Source organism: Stenella coeruleoalba (genome assembly GCF_951394435.1).
Source record: "Stenella coeruleoalba genome assembly, chromosome: 5".
Classification (NCBI taxonomy): Eukaryota; Metazoa; Chordata; class Mammalia; order Artiodactyla; family Delphinidae; genus Stenella; species Stenella coeruleoalba.
Window position 1 is genome coordinate 36392409 of NC_137150.1, and position 25206 is coordinate 36417614.

The window sequence follows — 25206 nt, forward strand, 5'->3', positions numbered from 1 at the left end:
TGCATGGAATGTTCCCAACAGGTTGGTTCTTTATTTTTAGCAGGGTCTGAGTTATATAGGGTCATTATTTCAAATACATGAAAAGACATCATCCCCCAAAATACAAAAACAAACCTGGTCTTGTGTTATATTAAATAATGATCTCAACCATTTAATATAAAACAACATACTTTTGGGGGGTGTATGTTAACAAGGCAAAATACAAGTTGTTTATAGGAGGAAAAGGATTTAATGACTAAGATATGTCTTTTGTGGAATACCATTCACCCTTATGTCCCTCTTTCACCAGTAATGTCTTATCTGCTCTAATCCCTTCAAGATTCAAGTTCAGTACTACAAACGCAGAGATTTTCTAGTTTTCAGCATAGATTTTTCTTTTAACATTGTTTTCAGAATGCTTTAAACAATTAGTTTTACAACTATTATCTCAAATATATGTTTAAAATTCACAGTACAGCCCATATTCAATAAGGCCATAGCTTTTACATCTTTTTGGATCACAGACCATTTAATATTTTAATAAGAACTCTCTCCAGAAAAATTAAAAATTACGTATCCAGAGTTTTGCAAGTAGTACAGGGGTTTCAAGGCTCCACTGACAACCGTTTAGTATAAAAACCCTTGCCATAAAAGGATGAAATCAAACAATAGGTTTAGATTTCAAAGGTTTAATTTTTTTTTTTTTTTTTTTTTTTGGGCCGTGCTGCACGGCTTACAGGATACTAGTTCCCCAACCAGGGATTGAACCCAGGCCCTCCGCAGTGAAAGTGCAGACTCCTAACCACTGGACCACCAGGGAATTCTCTCAAAGGTTTAATATTTTTAAAAATAGAGAATTAGGGACTTCCCTGCTGGTCCAGTGGTTAAGACTTTGAGCTCCCACTGTAGGGGAGCTCCCTACAGCTCCCACTATAGTTCCCACTGTCCCTGGTCGGGGAACTAAGATCCCACACGCTGTGCTGCGTGGCCAAAAAAATAAATTAAAAAAAATTTTTTTAATAAAAATAAAAAATAGAGAAATCTATTTCAGGTGTTGAACAAATTTTTTATGATTGATCAGGCAAAATTAAAATATTTACAAAGGAGTACCACGCAGCTTGTGGGATCTTCCCCGACCAGGGATTGAACCCAGGCGACCACTGTGAAAGCCCAGAATCCTAACCACTAGGCCACCAGGGAAGTCCAAGGAGGGAGTTTTTAGTTTTAGTCTCAGCTAATCTTAGCTAATCTTATAAGAGCTTTTCAAACTCATCTTTTGATTTAAACGGGTTGCAACCAATGTGCAAATGGAAATACTGATATAAAGAGATGTATATATATATATGTATTTATAAACGTATATATGTATTTATATTCAATATTAGCCAGTAAATATATAATTCATTAACTGGAGGAGTTAATGTTCATACTTGAGGGTAGAGTTTATCAGGATCCGTTAGTAAGGAAAAACACACACAAAAATAGGCAGTGTTTTCTAGCAGATTTACAACAAACAGATCCTCACCTTCAGGTACATCATTTATAAGATGCCATCAGTGATCAGTGTATGCAACATTGATATTAACAAGTCATTTTTTTGGCAAACCTTACAAGCATGTATCCAAATAACCAAATGACTACAATTCAAAGCAAGTGTTCATTTCTAGAGCAAGTGTAATTAATGGAATGGCTTTCACCTTACCGTTAAGGCTTAAAATACATTTTAAAACTTCAAGTCATCAATGATTTATAAACTTAAAGTACGTTTGAAAGTATGTATAATTTGTAATAATATGGGGAAAAGATAAAGGTAATTATGGCAATGTGAGCTTCTTAATACAAAAGTTAAAAACCAAAATACAGGGCTGCCCTGCTGGCGCAGTGGTTGAGAGTCCGCTTGCCGATACAGGGGAGACGGGTGCGTGCCCCTGGTCCGGGAAGATCCCACGTGCCGCGGAGCGGCTGGGCCCGTGAGCCATGGCCGCTGAGCCTGCGCGTCCGGAGCCTGGGCTCCGCAACGGGAGAGGCCGCAGCGGTGAGAGGCTCGCGTACCGCAAAAAAAACAACAACAAAAAAACAAAATTAAAATACATTTCACATATGAGAGTTAGTAGGTTTTCTTTATTCATGTAAACATTTTGATTATAATACATGACAAAGGACAACACACGTTACAAAGTACTGTAGTCTATGGTTTGGGATGTCTCTAGGACGATTTTCCAGGTGAATCTTCAGGATCTGACAGTGATGCCCAACACAGGCTTTCCAATGGCAATGCATGATTTCTAGAAGCCACTGCCTCTATCTTTCTTCAGATGCTGAGTGCCATTTTTTCCCACCCATTTTATCCTCCATTACTTATAAAAACCCCACTCTAAAATTCAACCTATGTTATAAAATTAACAAAATCAAACATTAGTATGTATTTTCCCACAAAGATAATAATTATTAAATAAGAGTCAACTGATATGGGGACATATGTATAACTGATTCACTTTTGTTATAAAGCAGAAACTAATACACCATTGTAAAGCAATTATACTCCAATAAAGATGTTAAAAAAAAATAAGAGTCAACTTAATATCTCTTTTTCTCTAACTTTTGAAGGCTTTATGTAATCTCTAAAGAGTCTGAGTACCATACAACACAAAATATGCAAAGAACCTTATTACCAGGTACATATAATATGTTGGAAATTGCTAAAGTACTCAAAAGCTTAATTCTCCTGGGATAGCAATTCCCCACCAGAAACTATAGTTTACAAACAGAAGGATGTGTTTTAATAAGAGGAAACATAGTACCTGATTCGGTATAATTGTGAGAGCTTTTCTCATTAGTACAGTGCTTAATTAAGAAATCTTTTTCCAACACATTATTTGTCAAAGGCACAAAATGTCTTTGTCTCTCTCTTCAGAACAGTTTCTAAAATTACACTATTATTCATTTAAATTTTTCTTAATCAGTAAGTTTTACTGTTTTTCTCTCAATAATAAAAAGAAGACTACTTGAAGAAAAACGTTTAATTTTTATTTTCAAAACTTTGCCATGAACATACACATACAACATTAAATTTGAACCACTTGTGAGCTGTCCATGTGCCATGAAGCACTTATGACAAAAAACCATATGTAAGCTTTACGGTAAAATTAACAAGTAATCAAAATATCTTTCAAAAGGGGGAAGGGGGAGGGGAACCAATAAAAGTCATAGCTTTCATTTTATAAAAAATAGTTTGAATAATCTTCCTATAAGTCTTTAATGCTTACAAAAGCAGGAAATACATTTAAAATAGTCTTTTTAACACAGATTCATTAGCACAATGTGGTTATGGTCAGAAAAGTTAAAACTAAAATGGTTTTTCAGTAGTTTATATTCTCTTCTCAACAAATTCCACAACAAATTTAACCAATTTACAATTCAAAATAAGATTTAACTGCCAACAAGGCCAAACTAGTTGTAGTTAGTACCTGAATATCAAGCTCTGTTCCATTTAATATATTTTACCAAACATTTTAATATAGCTCAATGATAGGTACTGATAACAATACTTGACTGCATGGTTACCACCCATGACTACTGCATTGCAGCTTAAAACATGCTTTGGTCAGTAAATTAAAAAGACATAAATCAAATAACAAGATCAGAAAAGTTGTTTTAGTACCAATTTCCTGACCTTAAGTAAACTTTAAATACATTGACAAGGCAAGGAAAAGTATATTTAAATATACAGAGAGGTCTCTATATTTTTAACCATTTGACATTTTATATTAATAATTTCCTGTTTAAAATAATATTTTATACTCCTGTACACTGATTATCATAACTCTCTGAGTTAAAACTAAACTAGAGTTACCTTTCTAGAATGTCCAGTAGTGAATGCATTACTTGCTTCTTTTGCACTTCCATGAAGATGGTCCTTCATCCTGTAACTTTTTAAGTTTTGGACCAAGACAGAACCACCAACCAAATCCAATAAAAACACAAATAATGGACTCCACATAATAACCATCCAGTGCTGTAACACATGAGCCACCGAGTTTTTTGCAAAGCTGTAAAAATAAAATTATAATATCAATAAATACTCCACAATTTCAAAATGGAAGTATTCAGCAATTACGTTTCTGCTTTGTTATTTAAAGGATTAATCAAAATATACTTTTGTTAAAACATTTCATTCACTCCAAGTGACAAAACAAGTTAATGCATCTTAATCTCTCTAATGCTACTAACAGTATTAAAAAGAATTTTCAGCTCTTGCTGTAAACAATATTCATTTTCAAGATACAGCTTTTCATATTTGGAAATGTGAGGAAATTTCCAAGGAATTTACTCCAGAAGTGGGTTATTGTTACTTTGAAATAATTTATCAACAAACTACTAACCATTCAGTTTTAACACCATTTGTTATATGAATAGCCAATGGAACTCTCCTTCTTATATCATTATATACCTTAGCTATTAATCATGCATTTATTAAATGCCTAGTGTATAAGGACAATGGTACACAAGGTGAAGGAGAGAGAGACTGCTCCTCCCTTGCTGAGAAGCAACTTCAAGTGAGCTTCACTTACTGATGTGAGTGTGTTTATACCCTCAGTTATGATGGGAAAGAAAAAGCTATTAGAAACTATGGGCAGATACAATTTTAAAAAGATGTAGTACTTCTAGAGGCAAAAACGAGGAAATTAATATCTTAATATTACCTTAACATTATCTAAAATTGAAACATACTTACCTCAACAGCATCATGTGTTCGGCAATTCTGGTTTGATGCTCCTACACACTCTTTCACTGTGAGGGGATCTACCAGCCAAAGAGCTACCGTAGAAGGCCAGTTTCCTCCCAGGTTAGACACAGTATTTAAAAGGGTCATATATGTTCCGCCAATAAGTGGATCACTAACCTTCGCATTGAAAGCCATTATGGAAACATACATGCTATACAATGTAACCTACAGGGAAAATGTAAAACATCTTCAGTACAATTAGACTTTAAAAAGCTATGGTCTAAATTAAGAACATTGAAAGCATAAACCAGAAAATTAATTTTCATGACTCTTATTAAACTCAATCAACAAACATTTATTGAGCACCTACTACAAGCCAGGCTTTAATGTCTGGTCATGGCAATACAAAGATGAATAAGACACAGTCCCTCTGTGCCCTTGAAGAATTTATTCTAAGCTGGGAAAATAGGGAATAAATAGTTATGATGAAATGTGGTAAGTATTGAAAAAAGAAGTACACACATTGTGCTATCAGAGCCTAAATATATGGGAGATTAATTTTATCACAAGTAGTCAAGGAAGGCTCAACTGAGAATGACAGATGAGGTAGTATTGAAAGATCCATATAGTAATAAGCAAAACACTATATTTACACTATACCTAAATATATCATATGTGTGTATAGTATATATGTATTATACATATAAGCACTCAAATATTCAAAGGGAATATGAATATATAATTATATGTATATAATTCAAAATTTATGTGACAAACTAAAGAGAAAAATCTCCTTGAGAGGCAAGAATTAACCCTTCATTTAGGAACATGAAAACAACCCATGTTTCTAAAATAGAATTCCTTTGAATACTGTTCCATGGGATGTTCATAGAAAAAGGAGTTCCAAAGTCAAATAAGACTGAGAAACACTAAGTTACACAAAATTAGACTGTAGGCCTCCTGAAAGCCTTTAGAATATAATCTTAAGGGCAGGGATTCTGGCATGATTTATTCACTGTTTTATTTTAGTACTTACAATGGTTCCTGGCATGGAATAGGTGTATTCACTTAATATTTGCTGAAGGAATGATTAAGATGCTACATAAAGAGGGGTTATGTCATGTATCATTTCTCAAATTTACTTGGCCTTATAATATTTTTACCACAAAGCATCTGGTTTTCTGAGTTTCGATGACTACACTTTGGAAAATTCTCTAATGAAATCCAAAGCCAAACAAATGATTTTTGGACAACTACATCATATTTTTCTTTACTTACTCAAGAAGTGAAGCATTACTAAGCTAAACTACTTCTCTTAGCTTCAATTTGGCACCTAGCATTAACTATGTGCAAAACAGAAAAAAAATTATATTTGACACCTTAGCCTCAGTGTTTTTACATACAGCTAGTCAGACATGATCCACTACGGAATTCTCCTAAATGATATAAATGTATGCAAAAAATTACTGAGGTTAACTGGTAGTCATATTTTTAGGTTTCAGTTAAAAGCAGTGAGGAGTTGGTAAATATAATTTTCAAAGAGTTTAAACTAGGTACTATAGGTCCAAAGTGAATCTGAAACACACATTAGCAATAACTGCAACTGAGTCCCAAAGGTTACTACTGGGCATCTGCCATTTATTTGAACCATTTATTCCCAGGGAAAGAAAAACCCATTCTGCAACAGCAGTTTGGGTGAGACTATGGAAAAGTGGAGATCAGTTCTTTTGGGGATTACAAACATTTAATAAAGAAAAAAAAGCAGATTAACACCCAGCTTCCAAAACCACAAAGAATAAGTCATAATTTTTAATACAGGGAATTCCCTGGTGGTCCAGTGGTTAAGACTCCATGCTTTCCTGCCAAGGGCCTGGGTTCAATCCCAGGTCAGGGAGGGAAGAAAGAAAGGAAAGGAAAGGAAGGAAAGAAAGAGAGAAAGAGAAAGAAAGAAAGGAAGAAAGAAAGAAAGGAAGAAAGAAAAAGAAAGAAAGAAAAAGGAAGAAAGAAAGAAAGAGAGAGAAAGAAAGAAAGAAAGGAAGGAAGGAAGAAAGAAAGGAAGGAAGGAAGAAAGAAAGAAAGGAAGAAAGAAAGGAAGAAAGAAAGGAAAAGAAAGAAAGAAAAATTTAATACAGAATCTAAACCAAAAACCTGGGACGTATAATCTAGAAGCTGTCATTATTTCTCAATACTTTCAGAAAAAAGAAAATACCGGGACTAGAAGAAGGAAAGAATCCCTAATCTAGGGATGAACTGAGGGATACTTAGCAAGGGTAGAATTCTTAATTAACTTTGGGATAAATTCTGAAATGTAACAAATATTTGTTGAATGAACAAAAGAAAAAAAAATGAAGTGAATGAAGAAGAAACTCTCTTTCTATGAATAAAACTCATTAAAATAAAATCCAAAAAATAAAAATATAAAAAATAAAATCCACAAGGTTTAAAGTTCACTGTCAAGTAATTTCTTCAGAAACAGATTCGTGCTTAAATCTTAAAACTTATTATCATCATTTTAAGGCAATTGTAGAAGAACTTCTTCTTTATTTTACATAGGACAGTTTACTTCCTGGGAAAAACCATGGCAAGCTTACCTGATGTAACGCATAACTGAGCAGCACTATAATATAGTAATATATAGGGAATCCCCCTTGATGTTCTACTTTAGGAGTCCACCAGACCAGTAGAGCATATTCTAATCCAAGCAATAATCTATAGAAAAAGAAAGAAAGGTGGAGCTGACCTCCATTTTAGGTTAAAAAACAATAACAAAAACAGAAATCTGTGTGCCTACCATATGAAAGAAGCCTGTATCTAAAACCTGTTAGGAAGTTAAAAAGAGATAAAAGTGCATATAAATGATACTGAAGTTAAAGACGTTTTTCAAGCCTTTTCCCATATACACTCTATACACAGATATTAGTGATACTGATAACCGCTCCTTATTTAACCTCTCTTATTTAGTAAGGTTTCATTTCATTTTTACCTGTAGGGCATGGCTTTGTAAAATATGTTTAGTGGCTGGGGACCTGCAGTATATTTGCTGATAATCAGAGGCAATATTATTTGCAAAGGAACCATTGGAACTGCCAATAAGGCTAAATGTTCTTTGGGTACTCCCTCTTCTACCAATTTCAGTCCTGTTACTGCATCTGCTGCTGAAAAACCAATCTGCAATATAAAAACAAAAAAATATTTTAATTTGTGACTTATGAAATATTTTCCTCCAAGCATAAGTAAGTAATTTAAGAACCTCAGTCTCATTATTGACCCATGTCAGTTACAAGTAAGTATCATATTATTATATCTGGTACAGCAATCAAGTTATGGAGGTACACTTTGCCCTTATGGTCTACTAACAATATGAAGTAAAAACAAGTGAAAATTCAGCACTCTTAGGAACTGTAATTTTAATTACAACTAAATTTCCATTTCAAAAAGTTCTATATCTTACAATAAACAGAGTCCAAGTCCAAACCTACTGATTTGTATATTTTAAGTTTAAAAGAAAAGCCTTTGACTCCAAATAAATCTGGTTAAAATGAAGCATCATTGCCACAAACCATACACATTTTTGATGATTTCTGACTGACAATAAAATTTCCAAAAAGTCACCTAGCTTTTCAAAAATAATTCTGAGAAAACATTATATCTAAGAGGTTGAGTTAAATGAGGGGTAAGAAAAGGTATAGTTAAATTGATTCTTAAAAACAACAAAAACAAATAAGAATGCTAAAAGTAGTGGGTAAAAGTTTGAGGTGAAATAAGATATTTAGATAGTCTCAAAGTATTTCCCCACAAATTAGTTTTTAATTACAAAAGGAAAAATAGTAACTTTGCAATGGATTAACAAGGTAATCAAGGTTAACAACAATATTTAATGGATAAAGGGACATGATATGGCTCCTGATATAATTCCCTGAAGATGTCACAGTATTATTTCTATGATATTTCTGACATAAATACACAGCACGAACCTAAACATGAAGAAACATTAGACAAACATAAATGGAAGGCCATTCTACAGAATAACTGGTCTGTCTTCTTTAAAAGTGTCCAGGTCACCACATACTACTATGTATAAGATAGATACCCAACAAGGACCTATTATATAGCACAGGGAACTCTACTCAATATTCTGTGATAACCTATATGAGAAAAGAATCTAAAAAAGAATAAATATATTGTATATGTATAACTGAATCACTCTGCTGTACACCTGAAACAAAACATTGTAAATCAACTATATGCCAATAAAATAAAATAATAATTTTTTTTTAAAAAAGTGTCCAGGTCGTGAAGGACAAAGAAAGGCTCATACTAACTAAATGCAATGTGTGATCCTGAACTGGATCCCTGACCAGGAACAAATAAAGTTATAAAGGCTGCTCTGGGGACAACTGGTGAAATCTGGATATGCACTGTGATTAGAAAATAGTACTATATCAATTGAAATTTCCTAATTTTTTATTAAGTTGTGGCTTTGTAAGAGAAAGTACTTGTTTTTAGGAGATACATACTTAAGGTATTTACGGATAAAGGGACATGATATGTACAAACTACTCTCAAATACTTCATAAGAAATATGTAAAATAGCACAATTTACAGAATAAAGAAAGTGGAGCTAAATGTTAAAAATCACAGAATTTAGATAAACATATATGGACATTCTTTCAACTATACAAGTAAATTTTCAGTAAGTGTGAAAATATACAAATAAAAAAAATGTTTTTAATGATAAATATTACTTTAAATACTTTTAAATACTTTAACTTCTCGGAATGGAGCCAAAAAGCAAATTTCACATAAAAAATTAAAGGTCAGAGATATTTCATTTAAGTCCAGAAAAGAATTTCACTTATACTTAACACATTCTCTTTGTAAACATTAGATATACAAACCGACTTCAACATTTACTCTGTCTTAAAAGTGGTACAGGAGATATTTGTAATACGCATATCTAATAAAAAAACTCATATCCAGGATATATAAAAAATAAAACTTCTACAAATTTAAAGAGAAGGGTAACTCTGGATATTCAAATGGCCAACAATCATACGAGAAGATGCTCAACTTCTTTAGTCATCAGGGAAATGCAAATTATAACTATAATGAGATGCCACTACACACCCACCAGAAAGGTTAAAATTGAAAAGACAATACATGTGGTTTCAAGGCTGCGTAGTGATTAGAACTCCCTTACAGTGCTGGTGGTAGAGAAAATTGGAACAATGACTTTGGAAAACTGTTTGGCAGTATATACTATGCTTTTCTTAATGACCAGCAATTCTACTCCCAGGTATTTACCCATCAGAAATGTTCACCTATGTTCCCCAAAAGTAATTTACATGAAATTTCATAGAAGCACTATTAATAATAGTCCAAAAGTAGAAATAACCTAAACATTTGTTGATAGAATGGATAAATTGTGGCATATTCATACAATGGAATATTATAAGCAATGAGATGAACAAACTATTGCTATAAATAACAATATGGATAAATTATACAAATATGATGTTGAGTGAAAGAGCACAACAGCTAGACATAAGAATACATACTGGATATTCCATTTGTATAAAACTCAAAAGCAGGGAAAACTAATCTATGGTGTTAAAAGTTAGGAGAGATGTTACTTTTGGTGAGGTTTACTCTACAGGGGGAACATGGGATTCTAGACTCTGTATTTGAAGCAACTCCTTATACATTGCTGGTGACAGTATAATTTATTATTAAAATCTTTTAAAAAGCAATTTAACAATCATATTCACTGATCCATTAATTCCTCACTTAAGAATCTATTGGAAGGAAATATTCAGAACACCAAAGAGTTACACACAAAAATATTCACTAGTACATTTTTATAATTAAAACGCATGGCAAATTAAATATACAACAATAGAAAAATGAGTACACTATGGCAAATTTATATACTGTGACAATTTATAGCTATTAAAAAGTATATTATAAAATATTATTTAATGATACAGGAATATGGAATAAGACAATAACAAAATAAAAAATTATACACAGTATGATCCAATTCCACTTTTGAAGTATTTGTGTGTATATATATTAATATTAATTCTTAATTATAATTAATGTATTAATTATATATGTCAAGTTTATGTACACACATGTGCATGCACACACATACATACATAGGGGAAAAAAGGAGGCTGGAGGGAAATATACCAAAAATGTTACCAATGGTTATCTCTAAATGATATAATTAGATAATACTATTATCTTCCTTGAAACTTTTAGCATTTCTAAAGTTGAACCTTAAGTTTAAACCTTCCTAACATTTCCTAAAAATGTAACCCTCCTTATCCTTAGAGAGGAGGAAAAACTCAGTACTTCAAAACAATGAGGCTGTAATTTTTACTTTAGGGTTATCAAAAGATAGCTGTGAAAGTGTTTATGTTGATAGGTTTAAATATAATATGAAAATCCTATAACTGATTTTATATTTTAGGATATTAATTCCAATACTAGCAATAGTTCACTATAACAAAATATACTTACTTTTCTTCTAATATAATCTCTTTAAAATGTTTTAGAACTATAAAATTAAGATATCTTAATACAGAAAACATACAGAATTCTTAAAAAGTCACCAAAACCCCCCTTTATTTGATAGTATATTTCCTTCTAACATTTTAAAATAATCCAACTGATTTTTAAATGGACTTCTAATAACCATACATTTCCATATCTTTGTAAATTACATTCTAAGTAAATAATTTTAATACCTTTGACATTAGGTATATACTCATTCTAACAGTAGAGAGCTATTATTTTTTTAAGGTATTCATTTCCATTCCAAGCATTAATATCATTCATTTAAAAACTCACATTTATTAGAAGTACTTCAAATTGGCATAATTTTTTTCAAGATCTTAAGACATTTAGCTTACTTTGAAGTTATGTTTGATTTGATATCATCACACCTTTTAAAACACATTTAGTAAACAAAGTATATTAGTTTTTATTGTTAAATTCTATTACTGGAAAGGGACTTACGAAAAGGCAACAGAAGTATTCCATGATATTGTTAATTGTAACAGAATGGGGAATTTGCTTTATAAATCTCTTACCTTTGCAGTTAGAATCAGAAGGCAAAATGTCAGAACTGCAGGCATTTTTATAATTGCAAAAAGCAGCTTGTAAGTATCTGTGATCCCTTGGGTTTCTTCTTTTCCTACTGATACTTCTTTGTTTTCTTTTTTCAAAAGGGCAACTAAAGTTGTTGTTATCAAAAATACAGTTCCCCAGAAGAAAAGGAAGTCTGAAATTAAAAATGTTTTAAATCTATAATTAACCTTTGAAATAACATGTCTTCACTGATACTAAATAATTCTGTACACAACTTTTCCTCAACTAAAATCTGTTAAAAAAAAAATGAACACATAGGGCTTGTCATGTTCAAGGCACCAGATGAGGCACAGCAGATGAATAAGACAGTCCTGTCTCTGTTAAACATACATTACATAGACAGTGATACTTAACAAGGAAAGGGTTTAGTGGGTTGAATGAAATAAAAGTTACCAAACTGTGACACCTGCTGTGTCATTTTATTCAAGGAAACTGCTTAAGGGCAGGAGATGATTTTCATATCCCATAAGATCCATCTTAAGTCATACTTCTTAAGCACTTAAACCATTTCAGTTCTTTATTAAATTTTGACAACTTAAACAACAAACAGATGATCATTTACATTAGACTTTCTGCCTTTTGTTTTTAAACTTTGTTTTTAATCTGTTTAAGAATAACCTTCTCTTTCAATACTATGATACATAAGTAATTTTCTCGTACTTGTAGATGCACAAAAAAGACACATGAAGAGTACTATTTGGGTTGTTTCAGTGAAAGATGCCTGGGCCGTTAGCCCATATAGCAAACAAATTAAGCGGAGGGAGTGAATAATGTCCTGGAAGATTCTGCATAACAGCTAAAAATAATAGTAATAATAGAGGCACCATTTCTTGAGTGCATACCATGTGCCATAAATGTGCTAAGCATCTTACACATATCATTTCCTTTACTACAATAGTACAAAAGGGGAAGTTATTACTAGCCCCAATCTTCAGATGAAGAAACAGGCTGAGAGGTTACATTGCCTGATATTATATTTTAAGTCAGTGCCTCATACAACTGATTTCAAAAACTTGTGTCTCCTTAACCACCCTAACAAATGCATCTTATTTTGTCTCTATAAAACTTTCTCCAATACCTGTATTTTATGCTACATGTAATGGAGTTGAACCTTTTTATTATTTAGTAATTCCTATATTATGTTCCGATACTTTTCATTTTCAAGATTATTACTCTATTGTTTCATGGCATCTCTAGAAATATATCTCCATGAGATATGTACTTTGTTTCATATTGAAAATATAAAATTTACCTTTAAATTCCTATGTGTGTATCCTATGGTTATCCGCATGTATTATTTTTCATTATTCTAATAAAATTTATTTAAAAAAAAAACAAAACTTAGTGGATAACCCTCAGTTTCTTCATCTGTAAAATAAGAGGAGTTCCCTAGAAAATCCCAGATGTTTTCTAGCTCTAACATTCTAAAATCATATTCAGTTTTAAATATGTTTGCTTTTTATTTTATTGCTCATGCAGCATAACTGACTGTTCATGAAGCCTAGTCACCTTTTTCCAAAAAAAGGTCTACCATTCTTGAGTCAGGGTTTCCTCTGTATTCAGTCTTGCTCAGCTGCTGTGCTGGGTCACTACAGCTTAACTCTCACTTACGATGGAGGCAGACAGCATCATTCATTTAGATCAACTTCCCTCATGCATAGACCAAATTCACCTTAGTATTTAAATGTTCCTTTCTTATAAGTTATTTCATTTGATTTTTGTAGTAAACACGTGAGACAGGCAAAGTAGGCATTATTATACTATGCAGAGACAAGGAAAAGCTCAGAATATTTAAACCTTTGCCAAAGGTCAAATTATTAACAGGCAGAACTTGAACCTAAATCTTCTGAATTTGAGATTCATACTCCTTCCATTATTTCACAGTGCCTATATAAAGACTTTTTAAAATTAATGTTGAATTAAGAATCTATTAGAATTGGCTAATTATGTAGTCTCCACAAGCCTAACCAAAAACAAGGCTCTGCTATTCAAATTTTGCAAATTAAAGAAGCTAAACTGCTTCAAACACATACAGAAATTTGTATTCTGAGGTGAATTCTTTTCTCCATAATGTGAAATTTATACAGATGGTCCCCAACTTATGAAGGTCTCACTTGAGATTTTTCAGCTTTATGATGGTGTGAAAGCAATATGCATTCAGTAGAAACTGTACTTTGAATTTTGATCTTTTCCCAGGCTAGCGATACTCAGTATGATCCTCTGTCATGATGCTGGCAGCACCAGCACAAGGGGCTTCCCTGATGGCGCAGTGGTTAAGACTCCACCTGCCAACGCAGGGGACATGGGTTTGAGCCCTGGTCCAGGAAGATCCCACATGCTGTGGAGCGACTAAGCCCACATGCCACAACTACTGAGCCAAAAATAAATAAATAAGAATAATAAATTTTTAAAAAACGTTAAGTGAAAATTAAAAGTTTTCAGTTATATACTACTTTCAGCAAAGAAATTTTTTAATTTGCTTAGTATACACTCCCATTTTTTTTTTTTTTTGGCTGCGCCACAAGGCTTGCAGGATCTTTTTTTTTTTTTTGCAGTACGCGGGCCTCTCACTGTTGTGGCCTCTCCCGTTGCGGAGCACAGGCTCTGGACGCGCAGGCTCAGCGGCCATGGCTCACGGGCCCAGCCGCTCCGCGGCATGTGGCATCCTCCCGGACCGGGGTACGAATCCGTGTCCCCTGCATCGGCAGGCGGACCCTCAACCACTGCCACTGCGCCACCAGGGAAGCCCCTATTCTCCCAATTTTAATGAACAAAATCTTCATCTGAATTTAAACTCCGTGATACCAGTACAAAGGGAAAAAAGATTAAGAACAAGTTAAACAGGTTTCAGTATTGTTTGCAGATAAGATTATTTCTAATTTCTTTGTGCTTTGAGGGTAAGATAACAGTCTGAAAGAAAGAAGAAAGTAGTGACAATAGGTCATTCAGAGCCCTCATTCAAAGGCTTTCCATTGCTCACAGAGACTGAAGAATGAAGTAATGGCTCAGAAAGAGAGGCTTAACCACTGCCAGAAAATGTATTAAGATTTATGAATGCCATTACCATAAATACTATTCTTAGACTATTGGCTATTGTTTATTAATACTGCTTGGGTCCTACAGAACAACCATAGTCTGATATACCAACCACTAAAAAGATATTATTAGCAAGAATAATCTAAATATTTCATTATTAACATTCTGGTTGATTCTGATTTATATATTTTATCTGCAAAAGCATTGTGACATATATATGTATGACTAAGATGTCAGAGCTGATGTTCAAGTTTCTTAAACACGATTTTGTGCAAAGACCTGTAAGACAAGTTAAATATTCTGAAGTGGCTACTAGATCTTACCTAATGCTCCAATGAGTGCAAAAATTAAGAGCATGTAACAATGCACCAGTAATCAAAAAGGATATAATAGCCAGCACCTGAGCTCCTATTACGCCAAAGCAAGACACAGGACAGGGCAATAACCTTCAAACTCACTCTCCAAGACAAGCATTATTATTCCTGTTTTATACAAATAAACAAAGAATCACAAACCAGGAAGTGCCAGAGGTGGGATTCAAACTCAGATCTGACTCTAAAACAAGAATGTTCTTCATTATACTACCCAGATGCTCAGAAACACCTACTGCAAGTAGGCTGTCTTCCTACTAAACAGATACACCTGAGAAAAAAGGTGCTTATTGTAGCTCCAATCAAGAAGTCTGGAACACAGACACTTAAGAATACTTCTTTGAACTGGTTACTTGTATTCCCCCCTCCCCATCTCCATCTCCCCATATGGTGGTATGCCATAGGGTATGCAAATCAAACATGGTTCATCTTCCTAAACAGTTCATTTACTCAATAACTTAGAAAGAAACATTTTCATGAAAAACATATATTATAGAGAAGGCAAAATTTCCATGAATTTTAAAGATAAAACATAAGATTTCAAAAAAATTTCAAGCTTTCAAGGCTTTGGACCGAGCTCCCAGACCCTTCGTGGTACAGGTTCATTCTCTTCCACCATCAGAAGAGGTAGAAAAATTAAGAAGCACTGTCTGATACAACCATCCTTGGCTCAGGACAGGTTCTCTCTCTAACTCTCACACTATGGAAATGAACTTTAGTCCGTCAGAAGTCACAGGAAAACAAACTTTCAGTTTCTGTTCTAAATAACCCTCAGGCCTTCCTTTCATCTTGCTTTCAGTACAGCTTTCTCTACTTCACAAGTTAGAGCATGAAGGGAATTTAGACACCTATCATCAGTCCACTGCTCTTTCACAATGGAAGAAACTGAAATAGATATACTATGTATCTGGCCCTGGGTCTCCAGCTAAGTCTTAGCAAGAAACAGAATTTTCTGCTATGTCACAAATCTCTCCCTTTTAAACATTTGCTTGAAATATCTATACTGAGGAGCACTCCCAGAAAATTCTCTTTTGATTATAATACAATATAGTGATATCTTATTTGGGGATTAGATTTTTGAAAGACAGCATGCAATGCAAAAATTAACTAAATACAAAGCTAATTTTGAAAGCTTCCTAAGAGTTTGGTTTTCCTAACCCCTTAGGAAGGTGCCATCTTTAGATCACATACTTTTTCATTAACTCCAACAATGCCAGGTTCTCCTCTGGGGTAGAAGAAATGGTTTCTTCAATCAAGCACTAGATTAAGCAGCTGTCTGACTAGCAAGATCCCTGTTGTCCCAAAACACTAGACTTAAACTCAGCCCAGGATGCAAGACTGAAGCTGAGAGGCCAATAGATTCAATGCTCCCACCTCATGCTAAATCTGGGGCCTGTATCACTGAATAGATGGAAATGAATCACTCTTTCCATTTTTTAAAATATGTTCAAGCCAAGCACAAAATCCATTTTAATTAAACATGTATGACATTATCTCTACTCTGATGCTATGATAGGAGGTTCTTGCGTTCAGCTTTTGTACAACCTACATCCTGACACCCCTAAATCACTTTTTGTAAGCTGAAAGCTGAATTCAGACTTTTATAAAACAGCTGACAGTGAGCATTCCAAACTATCACACGAAGAGGCAGGGTTCATCAGAATAGCTAAAATGAAAAATAATGGTAACATGAAATGCTGGCAAGGATGCAGAGAAACTGGATCACTCACGTATTGCTGGTGGGAAGATAAAATGACATAGCCACTCCAGAAAAAAATTGGGCAGTCGCTTTCAAAGGTAAAAATGCACTTAACATAAACAAGCATTTGTACTCTTGGGCATTTATCTGAAAGAAATGAAGACTTATTTTCACATAGCAATAGCCAAAAACTGGAAACTACTCAAATTGCCTTCAATGGATGAGTGGTAAAATATACTGTGGTATTTCTAACAAATGGAATATTTCTCAGCAATAAGACTGAACAAATCACTGATCCATGCAACAACTTGGATGAACCTCAAAGAAATTATTCAGAGTGAAAAGAGTCAACCTCCAAAGGATACATACTGCATGATTTCATTTATGTAACATCTCTAAAATAACATAATGATAAAGATGGAAAACAGATGAGTGGCTGCCAGGGATTAGGGATGGAGAAGAGGAAATGGGTATAGCTGTAAAGAGGCAACACAAGAGTTTTGTGGTGATGGTACAGTTGAGTATTTTGATAGTAGTAGTGGTGGAGGTTATATAAAGCTACACATGTGATAAAATTACATAGAGCTACACACGCGCACACATAAATGAATATATGTATAACTAGTGAAATCTAAATAAGCTCTATGGATTGTACCAATGTCAATTTCTTGGTTTTGATATTGTACTATGGTTATGTAATAAGATTTTAACAATGGATGCTAGGGGAAGGGTGCATGGACTTCTCTAAACATTTCTCTGCAACCTCCCATGAATCCATAATTACTATTTAAATAAAGTTTTTAAAAACTAATGGGAAATTTAAGAATGCAAAAGTTCTATGACTGTACTAGGAATAAGAAATGTAGGTCTCAAATACAAGACAATATAAAATATCTAAAAAGAAAGAAATCTGTAGGTGTTTTGAATCATGTATTCTGGAGCCTTAACTGATGATGATTGGACTTCAGCTATCATGTGTTCAAAAGTAAAGGGAAGGGACTTCTCTGGTGGCACAGTGGTTAAGAATCAGCCTGCCAATGCAGGGGACATGGGTTCAATCCCTGGTCTGGGAAGATTCCCACATGCCGCGGAGCAACTAAGCCGGTGTACCACAACAACTAAAGCTGCGCTCTAGAGACCGTGAGCCACAACTACTGAGCCCACATGCCACGACTGCTGAAGCCAGCGTGCCTAGAGCCCGTGCTCCGCAACAAGAGAAGCCATCGCAATGAGAAGCCCGCACACCGCAACGAGTAGCCCCCACATGCAGCAATGAAGACCCAATGCAGCCACAAATAAATAAATAAATAAAAGTAAAGGGAAGAAATTAAATTAAAAATATTTTTCTTAGATAACACCAAACCAAGAAATAGAAATTCTGTAACGGAAAAAACATCTTGCTTTTTGAATGTGCACCCCATCCTTAATAAATGTTTCAGCATGCATACTCACATATAAAATACATACTTGTATTGACACATACACAATTCTATATATAAAATAGATAACTAATAAGAACCTACTGTATAGCACAGGGAACTCTACTCAATACTGTCATGGCCTATGTGGGAAAAGAATCTAAAAAAGAGTGGATATATGTATATGTATAACAGATTCACTTTGCTGTACACCTAAAACTAACACAACATTGTAAATCGACTATACCCCAATAAAAATTAAAAACAAAAATATGTATTTGTGACCTCCTATACTAAGATATATATAGTAAGATAAAAACCCCACATTAAAAAATATGAAATAATAAAAAGAATGAAAAGGACATGTATAAAATGCAACATTTATCCAAAATTGTATTTAAAAGAACAGGTGGAATCAGGGGTTTTATATTTTTCATTTTTTAAAAAAATAAATTTATTTATTTATTTTTGGATGCGTTGCATCTTCGTTGCTGCGTGAGGGCTTTCTATAATTGCGGCAAGCGGGGGCTACTCTTCGTTGCGGTGCACGGGCTTCTCATTGCGGTGGTTTCTCTTGTTTCGGAGCATGGACTCTAGGTGCGCGGCTCAGTAGTTGTGGCGCACGGGCTTAATTGCTCCGCGGCGTGTGGGATCTTCCCGGACCAGGGCTTGAACCCGTGTCCCTGCGTTGGCTGGCGGATTCTTAACTGCTGTGCCACCAGTAAAGTCCTTATATTTCATTTTTAATTTCCTAGGAAAACATCTTGTATTAGGTAAGTCTATTTTGCTTTCTCCAATTAAATTATAGTTTTCAGGAACACTATAAATGAAAGTAGGAGACTGCTTGTAATTAGTGAGGTTCTGACTGTTTTGTTGATAAATTTACATAGTAAAGGCTAATTCAATTGGCCTCCAAATAAATTTCAATAAAGTTAGAAGTGAAATTCAGAGTAAGACATATGCCAAATAAAATCAAATACTTTTTTGGTTTACAGTGTATTTTGTAAATTGGCTTTTATGCACCCCATCCACAAAAGCTATTCTACAGTTCTTTACTGGACAAGGAAAGCATACAGTACCATTTCTCCTTTGCTTTGTTTTAAAAAGGAAAAAGGCTTTAAACCTTCTTTCTGGGGTATGGTCTCCAGTTTTTAATATTTAATCTCTCCTGAATCTAGTAGCCCCAGTATTCCCAGCTATCTCACTTTACTACTAGGGCCCTAACATTTGAAAAGAAGTTCACTTCTTCCTTTGTCTATACTGAGATGTGAGATCCACCAGATTTATGAATTTGTTCCACTCAAGGCAAAAATAGAGTGAAACTCAAGGACTGTATATCATATACTGTGTATGATATTTACCCAGGGATTAACTTGTAAGGTAATGGATTCCTTTAAAAAATTTTTAGAAATCTTAAGTAATTATACAGTAAAACAATTTTTTGGTGTTCAGTTCTATGAATTTTAACACATGCATAAATTCAAATCATTACAGAACAGTTTCAACACCCCCAAAACTCCTTCATACTATTTATTTATAGTAACCTTCTCATCCACAACCCCTAGCAACTACTGATCTGTTTTCTATCTCTATAGTTTTATCTTTTGAGAATGTAAGGGAATGTTTCAAGCCTAGATTTAGATGCTAAAGAATGTATTACAGTCTATATAAGAATAACTGATCTAGAAATGGGTCAGTTAGTTCTGCCCAAATTCTAAATAGCATTTCTAGTCACGTAAAATATATTAATGAGTACTGCTTCAGAAAGCAAGACAAAGAAATTTGTCACTAAGTCAGAATTAATGGTCCTGCTTTCTTCCTAATTGAAAGCATGAATATCATGAGTCTCCCTGGTGGTCTAGTGGTCAGAATTCAGCACTCTCTCTCTCAAAGCATAAATGTCTTAAAAATAATGTTTTTACTATTATTATCATCAGTTTGATTACCTTCATACTTAGAGCATCTGTTTTTTCAAAGCATCATTTCATTTTTCTCTGATTTACTCCTATATGTGCAGGCCTATCTAGAGATAAACAGATTCATAGCTCTAATATGTTTGGCCCTTTTCTCCACTATCAGACTATCCTGCTCCCTGTCTCAAAACCCAAATATACTGCTCCCATGCCAATCACTTCTATTCATTACTGTTACCACTGCTTCTAATTTTTTTCCCCCGTTTTTTGGCCATGCCATGCGTGTTATATGGGATCTTAGTTCCCTGACCAGGGATCGAACCTGCGCTCCTGCAGTGGAAGCACTGAGTCTTAACCCCTGAACCACCAGGGAAGTCCCTACCACTACTTCTAGAGGAGCAGGCCTCGACTACCAGTTCTCAGGCTGGATCTGGCCTCAGGACATATTTCATGATTCTAGCAAATGTTTCTAAAATGAGGAAATAAAAAGGGAATTTCCAGCTTCTCCTGAATACTCATAATATCTAGCAATCCTGGGATCCTACTGCCACAAGAGAACAATTTACTGGAGTTGAAGCTACCCGCCTTTAAAAGGGAATGAGTTTTTCAGGTCATCACTGTCCCCTCCAATACCTACAGTCCTGCACCAACTCATCATTTTGGTTTGCAAATCTGCACTATAAATTCCTTGCAAGCAGAGAATGTCCAGGTTTTATTCATCAAATTGTAACATCTATCACATGACCAGTACCAAACAGGCATTCAATGCTGAGTAAATGAATGACATGGGTCACTTTAAAATCAAAATAACAACACAACAACAAGAAACCCTTAGTCTGTCACTTCTGGGCATCTGGCATTCTGGGAGCATGTTGATGTGTTTTAGACATCAGCAGTCAGAGTGCTGATTTCTCTTATAGAAAAGCCCAATCAGCACATATTATATTCAGGTTTTGAGGCTTTTTTTTTTTTGAAGTTTTTCCTAGTTTCCTACCAAATGGAGGAAAATCACCAAATAAGGAGTCAGGAAACCTAAGCTGTAGGTATATCTATCTCTACCTCTAACTAGCCAGTTACAATTTCCTGATCAGTTTCCTCATCAGTAAGAATGAGGAACTGAAATATATGATCTTTTCAAGGCATAAAACTTTACGTTCTAATCTCTGTGTCCTACTGGGTTACTCTCACATTGCTTGAAGCTTAAAAGGTTATCTCTTTTTGCTATTAAAGATCCTTGAAAACCAAGGGGGCAGGAGCAAAAAAAGGCTACCTCTGAGTTAAGGACTGTTCTGTATCCCTGAAGGTACCAAAAAGCCAATCTCAGCATAATCAAGGTTTTCTTTCTAAGGGACTGTGTTTTCATCCTCTCCTTCCTGTTCTAAATTTACTATTTAGATTACTGCTTTCTAGATTGCAAAAACTGTTCTTTCTCAATATATTCTATCTCTGTGTATCTGTAACGCAAAACAAAGTGCTAATAACAGAACGTATTTCAGAATTTTAAAAAATAATTATGCCTCTTTTTAATTTCCTCATTTTGTAAACATCTGCCTCAGTGTTTGCCTCTTCTTTTATTACCTAAGCAGCTGTATTTCCTTCATGATTCTTTCTGTGCTCTCTAAATTCCTCAAAGCCACTGGTTACTCTTAGTTATACTAAGTTCCAAAAAAAACCTATAAATGTGATATGTACTGTCATACAAAGGAGAATGAAAATGCAGGACTCTTCAACTCTTAACTTATTAAAAAGTAAACTATTTTTACAATTTCCTGGAGAACAAAGTTCAAATTCCAGAACAAACAGCTATTCAAAATAATAAATCAGTGTAAATAAAAATCCAGTGGCTCAATTTTGATCTTCCCATAGGGGAACAGTTAATGGCATTCTCTGGAATGATATTTTATTAATCACTCTTTTATCACACTTGTGAGAAAGCTCTAACTTACTTAGTAATTTAGTTTCCACAGTCTCTTCAATCTTGATTTATTTATTGAGAGTTTCCCATGTTAAGTAACACATCATCCTATTAGCCCTTTTTGGTGATATGAACAGTCCCAGTAAAAAAGGAAAAGCAAGACACATAAAAAAGCAACGATGCATTCATGAAGTATTTGTAAGCAGAGAATTATCCATATAGCAGGAGTGGGACCCCAGAACACTCAGAGACAAATCTGTCTAGGTGCACAGCAATATCTCTCAACCATTTTTGGCCGTAAACCAACTGAGGAAAAGTATAACTATTATTTCATCAGTAGTAGTGGCTCACTGGCAGTTTGAGGAGGTAGAAAGGGGATCACTTATAGGGTGTAGGGGTGTGGAGGGGCTGTATATGATTTCAGTAATATAGTTGGGAATCCCTTCCTCCCTTCCCTGAATATTATGATATAGCCCTTAAACTTCCCTCACCACACACCTTGCCCTGACATTTACCCTATTGGGAATCCCCTAGTACTAGGAAAATGAGAGCAAGTTTAGCTGTTTAAACTTCAAGAGACAGTCACCTAAATTGATCATCACTACCAGAATGAAGAATTCTACTATATTCCCAGTGTTGGTCATTCCTGATATTGGTAATTTACTGTTTCTCAGTTGTTAGGAAAGTTAAAAAAAACAAAACAAAACAAAAAAACAGAAAACCTTACCGGCCTTGTATTGTGCTCATGCTGAAAGAGGGGGAAATCTGTAGAATTTACACCCAATTTCCTACGGGATAAACTTTAAACTCTTACTCACAGCAACTAAAGAATTTGGTCAACAACCTTTAATTTGGTTAAAACCTTTCTTTCAGCATCATTGTCCAAAATCAGGCCCCACAATGACTGCTTCAGGCACTTTGAACACTGCATGTACTGTCTTGTATCTTTCTGTACTTTGCTGCTTCAGTGCATTTTCACCTGGTGTTTTGTGCATTCTGGAACTCTACTTACCCATTTCATGAAATCTTGTAATTCAACAACAGCAAATGCCAAGTCTGACTGGCAAGTTCTTCTTGTGGGCGGGACTTGGCTTTAATCACAGGAGGCCCTTTGAACCCTGTCACTTAGCCTGCTCATTAATGCTTAAATGAATTAACCCTGTTCTATTCACCAGAAGGCTACATGAGGGCTCTTGGTATAAGGGTAGGGGTAGAAATGGACCAGAAAACATGGAGCTAGAAACCTCAGTCTAACAAAAGACGAAAGGAAAATTCTGAAATAAGGCTGGGCTCATGTCTTCACACTAGCCAGTCTTCTAAAAAATGTGCATCTGAGTATTATTAGGCAAGTGCCAAGGTATCCCTAGACTCAGAGTTTTGTTTGCTATGACACAACAATGTTTACTGGGTTGCCTTCCTCTGCTCAGTTCAGAATACTGATCAATTATGATTGCTCTATGTAATCATTCTGGCTGAAACTCATTTTAGTAGAACAGAAAACTTACCTCGGATTATCTCCCATAGAATGATTTCCAGTACATTAAATAATGGTTCCTTCTAACACCACACACACTGTCGAAAGGATTCATAAACGTACAATAAACCTAACAGCATAATAAATTAAATACACTACCTGAAAGAGTAACGATTCCTCTGGGTTGAGGTTGAAACCGCAAATATTTGTTACAAAAGTCGGCAGATTCAAGGGCCAAAAACAAAACATTGCCCAAAAAGTAACCGGCTGTTTGGCCCACTGAATTGCAAGTAGAAGCATAACCCACGTTTTCCCGGGATAACATGGTTAACGCCCAACCATCCACAGCGATGTCCTGAGTAGCTGCCAGGAATTCAAACAAAAAGAATGTCACAGTGAGAGCAACCACATCGGGGGTTCTGCCATCTGTATTTCCGAGCAAATGGTCCACTTGAGTGGAGAGATATATCATGAAGAGTCCCAGTATATACTGTGTAGGGACAAGCCAAGATTTGCGACGACCGAAGTTCCTAAAGTAAACCGCATCAACCAACGGGGCCCAGAGCAATTTGAGACTGAAGGGCCAAAAGACAAAACTGAAGAAAGCTTGATCTGTATAGCTAACGTTTTTGCTCTGTAAAATGAGTGGGATGCTTCCCGCCAGGCCCAGTGGAATGCCCTGAAGCACGTAAAGAAAGAGTAACAGCAAAATGCTGCTTAATTCCGCCCGGCAGCTCCGTGGGGGTTTTGAGAAGTCACTAGCGCCGATATCCCGCAAAAAAGCTTCTTGGTCCCCTTCCCCGTCAACCAACTCTGGATAATTATCATCCCAGGCGCCCGGCGGCAGAGGACCGCTCTTCATATCTAGAGAGTGGTTAAAAGTCCCTGGCCGTCGTTGCCGACTGCTATCCTTGTGGGAGATGGTGGGTGACATATCAGAGACGATGCAGAGCCCCGTCTGTAGGAGGCCAGGGCTTAGCGTCTTGGATCCGTCTAGTCCCAGGTCCTAGGCTGTCGCTCTGGACCAGGGTCTCGATGGCTCAGGGAGGGGGGCAGGGCGCGGGTTGATAAGGGCACCTCTTATTGTGGCCCTGAGTGCTGAAGCCGGGAGTCAGTCCCCCGGCGGGAGGCCCAGGCGATGGCCAGGTAGATGCCCCTTGGAGCGGCGTCAAGGAGCCTGAAGGAGCCCCCCGGGCAGCCTCGCCGGGGTCTGGGCTGGAGGAGGGGGCCGTGGTGCTGCGATGGAAACGGACCCCTAGCTGCGGCGAGACCAAACAGCCAGTCCGCCGACCCACCGCCTGCTCTAGCCGTCACCAAAGCGGAAGCCAGTACTTTCCCCACGGGACTACAGACATACCAGATAACTTCCTGTCTCGCCCTTCAGGAAGTAGTCCTATTCTCAAATGAGTCCTCAGCCCGCCTCCAGAGAAAGCCAATCTGGAAACGCTCTCCTGGCCAAGTTCGGAAACAATGCTCGGTAGGAACCCGCAGCCCCAGCGGCTGGGACCTCATGGGAGGAT

At 35.6% G+C, this 25206-nt stretch overlaps 1 protein-coding gene across 3 annotated transcripts; it reads right to left on the reverse strand.

The window, feature by feature from the left end:
• Positions 1–1893: 1893 nt before the first annotated feature.
• Positions 1894–25017, reverse strand: SLC33A1 (solute carrier family 33 member 1). Of its 3 annotated transcripts, XM_079922862.1 has the most exons (6): positions 23846–25017; positions 11803–11993; positions 7689–7873; positions 7297–7414; positions 4715–4930; positions 1894–4028 (listed from the first exon to the last, which is right to left on the reverse strand). In XM_079922862.1, the coding sequence occupies exons 1-6, from the start codon at positions 24618–24620 to the stop codon at positions 3861–3863; spliced, it is 1653 nt and encodes a 550-aa protein (XP_079778988.1). In that variant the 5' UTR covers positions 24621–25017; the 3' UTR covers positions 1894–3860. The 3 variants fall into 3 exon arrangements, with proteins under 3 accessions (XP_079778988.1, XP_079778990.1, XP_079778989.1); XM_079922864.1 differs by lacking the exon at positions 11803–11993 and having other exon boundaries at positions 23846–24121; XM_079922863.1 differs by lacking the exons at positions 7297–7414; positions 11803–11993.
• Between the last annotated feature and the right edge of the window lie 189 nt (positions 25018–25206).